The sequence below is a fragment of the Sinocyclocheilus rhinocerous genome, unplaced genomic scaffold (assembly GCF_001515625.1).
Source record: "Sinocyclocheilus rhinocerous isolate Xijiao unplaced genomic scaffold, SAMN03320098_v1.1 scaffold228, whole genome shotgun sequence".
Taxonomy (NCBI): Eukaryota; Metazoa; Chordata; class Actinopteri; order Cypriniformes; family Cyprinidae; genus Sinocyclocheilus; species Sinocyclocheilus rhinocerous.
In genome coordinates, this window is record NW_015634565.1 from 184,470 (window position 1) to 189,175 (window position 4,706).

Below are 4,706 nucleotides of genomic sequence, written 5' to 3' on the forward strand. Positions count from 1 at the left end.
CACACCCGCAGAAAGTGCTCGAGCACTTGACTCCAGAGATCCGCCCTCGATCGTTTTGGACGCTTTTCTGCAGGTCCAGCACTCATCTACGACCTTAAATGGACCAGACTAACGGATTGGTTCGGTCAAGCACTGTAGCATCCGAGGAGCATCTGTGATCCGTGTGTGTGTGCGCTGTCCAATCCGGCGGATCTTCATTTATAACTTACCAGAACGCTTTTGGAGAGATTTCACTCTCACGGTATATTGGTTTGGAAAATGTCCCTAAAGGATTCCAAGTCAGGATTCTCTGTCCGCGATATTTTAGACCTCCCGGACACGAACGATGAAGGATCGGTGACTGAAGACACTGAGGATGAGGCGGATGAAGGGTTTTCTGGAAATCAGCAGCGCGCATCCTCTAGAGATGCGCTTTGGCTCGGATCTCCACGTGGCCACAAATATCCATGTAAGTTTACGCGTTTTAATGATTTAAATAAACACTTAAAGCTGGTGTTTTGTTATTTTAATATCTTTTTTTAAAATATATATTCGAACCAAAGAAAACAATAAAAAATGCACAAAAAAAAAATCAATTCTAAGAAATGCATTCAACATGATCATGGGTTTTACGCATTTACGCAATTACCCTCTTACAAATAAAGGTTACACTAGCGTTGCTTCCATAAAGAAATTTAAACAACTATAGAACATAAATGTTCTTCATAGTGGGAAAATATTCTTTGAATATTGAAATATTCCTCACACTAAGAAAAACGGTTCTTTTAAGAATTGTTAAGGGGAAATATTGGTTCTTCTACTGCATCGCTACTAAAACTCTATTTTGGAACCTTATTTTTAAGAGTGTATGATGATCTATATATATAGGTATTTTATTTCTGATGAATAATATAGGTTATTACTTTACATTAATAATGTGTGTGTGTGTGTGTGTGTGTGTGTGTATATATATATATATATATTTTTTAATATATATAATATTTATGTATTTTCAGCAGTGCCATCCGCATCTCCAGAGGATTTAACTCCAGAACTGTCCACGGATGAGTCTGTTGATCGGGACAGAGAGAGTTCGTTCGACTCGGGGAAAAAGCACAAAAGGAGAATCCTGTTTTCAAAGACTCAAACATTTGAACTGGAGAGACGCTTCAGGCAACAGAGATACTTATCCGCGCCTGAGAGAGAACATCTAGCTAAGGTCTTACTATTGACTCCAACGCAAGTGAAGATTTGGTTCCAGAACCATCGGTACAAAGTGAAAAGAGCCCGAGCTGAGAAAGGAATGGACCCGTATCTGCTCTCTCCGCGCCGGGTTTCTATTCCCGTTCTGGTGAGGGACGGAAGAGCGTGCCATGTTCTCAGTCCTCAGGACATCACTGCTACTGTTCCAGCAGCGGCTCCATATACTGCCTTTAATATGAAGCAATTCCCTCAAATTCAACACAGTCACAACATCTGCTCCAGCGTCATGACACATCTGACATCTGTCAGTCACCTGGGCCACATGCAGCCTTGGTTCTGGTGAAGAGGTTCGCGGAAAGCTTTTACGCATGCAGCGGAACTTTGAAAATAAGAATTTGTTTTCGTCACTCCATTAAATTTCTATAATGTCGAAATATCTTCTTTTTTTTTTTGATGAGTTTTTAATGTTCCCTGCGGTCCCGCGAGGGAAAAAAACCCATTAAAAATAGTAAATGGTGTTTATCTGAAAGTATAACAATGCAAAAAAGGGTTTTCTGTACGGGGTGATTTAGGGTTAGGGTTGGGTTAGAGAATAAAAATATCGTTTGTTCAGTATAAAAGTAATAGAAGTCTATGGAAGCGTCTGTAAATAACCACGCGCGCATCCTCCCCATTATTTTGTGATTAAATCTGCTCTTTTTCTGCAACAGTTGGTTTGCGAGAAAAATCATTAGACTTTCTTATTTTATAACTGTAGAAAAAAAAATACTAGAACAATGCGCCGTAGTTAATTATTCACATTTAACACTATCTCCCCGTCGCCATATTGTCAGTATCAAAAATAGTTTTTTCATTAAAGATAGGCCTCCTTGCCTCCACAATCGATTTTCAGAGCCGTTTTTTTCTAACCACATAAAAGTTAACTGGAGTTGTTTCGCATGTTTCCTGGACGTTCTGTGTTTTCAGAACGGTATTTAAGCTGTTTCACAAACAATCCCCCTATACAGATATAGGTGTATTAAACAAATCATGGGATAGAGTAGAAAATACTAGGAATAAACTTAAAAAAATATATATATATCAAATGCTAAAGATAAAAAACGTGTAATTTACTATGGTATTTTTGTTAAACACTTTCGGTGGCACTGGGTGAATTTTTGCTGAGATCAGGTTGTGCCACAGGCAAAAAAAAAGAAAAGAAAAGAAAAGAAAAATGATAACCTAAGAAACTGAGGTCACTAAAAGTCACTATAGACTATAATGATAATCTACGAACTGCCGAGCTGATAAATGTGCCTATTACGAGACGCACGCGCATTGCATTCTCTTCAATGACCACTTGGTGGCAGCATTGTATTTTATAATGACTTAAACGAGAAACACTGCTTTGCAGTTATTCAGTTGTAATTTAAACCAGACCTAATTCGTGTTTTTAAAAATAAACTGCAAATAGGCTATGCCTACTTCTCACATAAACTTATTGTAATCGCAAAATGCGTTCGATCATGCAAAACTTTCAAAAGATGATTTTACAGCCAAAAGCTACAACCCAGCATATTAAAATATAAATCCACTAATAAGTCCATGTGTTTATTTAAGCTGTAGAACTGATAGTGGACTGCACTGTCTTGCTGTTGGTGATAAAGGCACATCGGCTTATTCACGATCAAAGTTTCTCTTCTGGACTAAATTACGAAATGAACCTGTCCAGTTTAAATAAAGATAATCAATTTGATGACATTTAATGCACCTTTAACTGTACAGCCTAAAGGAAGTAATACAAAGTTTAATTCAAAGATGCCCTTTGCAAAGTTTATATGGTAAAATTATATTAGACAATTATTTTATTATATTAGACCTTGACTTCATCTTAAATAAAAAAAACTAAAAAAAAAAACTTTGTCTTTCTCTTTATTTATTCCTGCCCTTTCTAGCTTGTACTGATTTGAACAATGCCTAAAACTTGGTATTACAAGCACTTCCTGTGTCTGTTTGCCTCTTTAAGAAGAATCGCTTTATGTATTCCCCAATTGTAAGTCGCTTTGGATAAAAGCGTCTGCTAAATGACTAAATGTAAATGTAAATTTTGTAATTTAAACCTTCAAGTAGCCTAGGCCTAATCAGATTTTAAAGTTCAAGATATCATGATATCTCAAAACTGACCTCAGTTGATCTTTTCATGAAAACCATGTTTTTAATCTTGATCATTTTCACATTGCCTTCACAAACAACTGTCCATTGGATTCCTCATTTACTTTGTTTTTATTTTAAAGAGCTCAATGTTTTACAATTATGGGGAGGATATGACGTCAAGGTGACGCCTGAACTTCGCAAAACAAATTGCATTTTTTAGGCGAAATACTTTTTTACATTTCCGTTCCAAAATAGATGCACTTGGTATATAATAAAAAATAAAAATGAAAAAAAAAAATCTCAAAATTATAAAACTGCTTTGAAAGTAAATGGAAGGCTGAACATTCTAAACGTTCCATTTTCTTTGGCCTGGAGGTGGCGACATTCCAAAACAGTAGACCATCAGTTTTGTGTTCATAGCATAGACTGTAAGTGATCCAAAAGGAGAAGGAACATGTACGCTTTGAAACGTTAAATCAATTTTAATCACTTTACTACATCCAGAAATTCGTTCATGTGTGTAGAAGACTCTCTTGCGTCTTAAAATTGGTCCTATTAGTTGCTGTTTAATCACATGGCTCAGCAGGCTACCTATTGAATCCATGGAACCTTTTTATCGCACAGAAGATTTTTGTTTATTAAAATATTCTTCGCACTAAGAAAAAAATGTTCACTAAACGGTTGTTTGGGGAATCAAAAATGAAGAAAATAAAACTTTAATCTCAGATCTCACATGAGATGTTTTAGGCTGGTGCCTCTTTCTGAGTCATGTGTTTTGAAGTGATGGCAGTGTGGGAGGGATGTTGTGTTTCTGCTGATCCAGAACTTCTTTTTGTGTGGTTGTGTTTGCTGAACCTGAACGTCTCCACGTAAAGTCAGATGTCATTTGGTTGTGTGTGGATGTACCTGAGTGCTCTGAGCTTTCTCGAGGGCTCTTCTGTAGACAAACATCTTCACAAAACATCTGCTTACTTCAGCAAATATCAAGGAAGAAGCAAATGTCAGAATCGTCCCGACGTCCTTCATTGCAGTGGTGTTGACAGATGCATAAATAGCAGAGGTGTAAAGTATTGGAGTAAATGTAATTAGTTACTGTGCTTGAGTATCTTTTTGGGTACTTTGTAGTTGTACTGAGTATCAAAGATATTAACAACTTTTACTCTTTACTTCACTACATTTTTGAATGAGTATCTGTACTCTTTACTCAACTACATTTGAAATGAGTGTTGCAGTTACACATTAAATTTTGCATGGACCTAGCTTTTTCTGCAGCAGTTTATTTCTGCTACAAAAGACATGATAGTGCCTATTACAGGTCACTGAAAGTACTGCATACTGTGCATTTTGCCCGAGCGGCAACCTCCCCCTCTCTCTCTCTCTCTCTCTCTTTC

The 4,706-nt window shown here is 36.8% G+C and overlaps 1 protein-coding gene across 1 annotated transcript; it reads left to right on the forward strand.

Annotated features, from left to right (window-relative positions):
• The first annotated feature begins 258 nt into the window (after window positions 1-258).
• On the forward strand, window positions 259-1,525 carry LOC107745906 (homeobox protein Nkx-2.2a-like). Its single transcript, XM_016559943.1, has 2 exons — window positions 259-448; window positions 999-1,525. Exons 1-2 carry the CDS (start codon window positions 259-261, stop codon window positions 1,523-1,525), a joined length of 717 nt encoding a protein of 238 aa, XP_016415429.1.
• Window positions 1,526-4,706: the final 3,181 nt, after the last annotated feature.

Coding starts and splice junctions, on each gene's coding strand:
- LOC107745906 (XM_016559943.1), top strand. CDS start 259: ATGTCCCTAAAGGATTCCAAGTCAGGATTCTCTGTCCGCGATATTTTA. Junction 449..998: donor ACGTGGCCACAAATATCCAT/GTAAGTTTACGC, acceptor TATTTTCAGCAG/TGCCATCCGCATCTCCAGAG.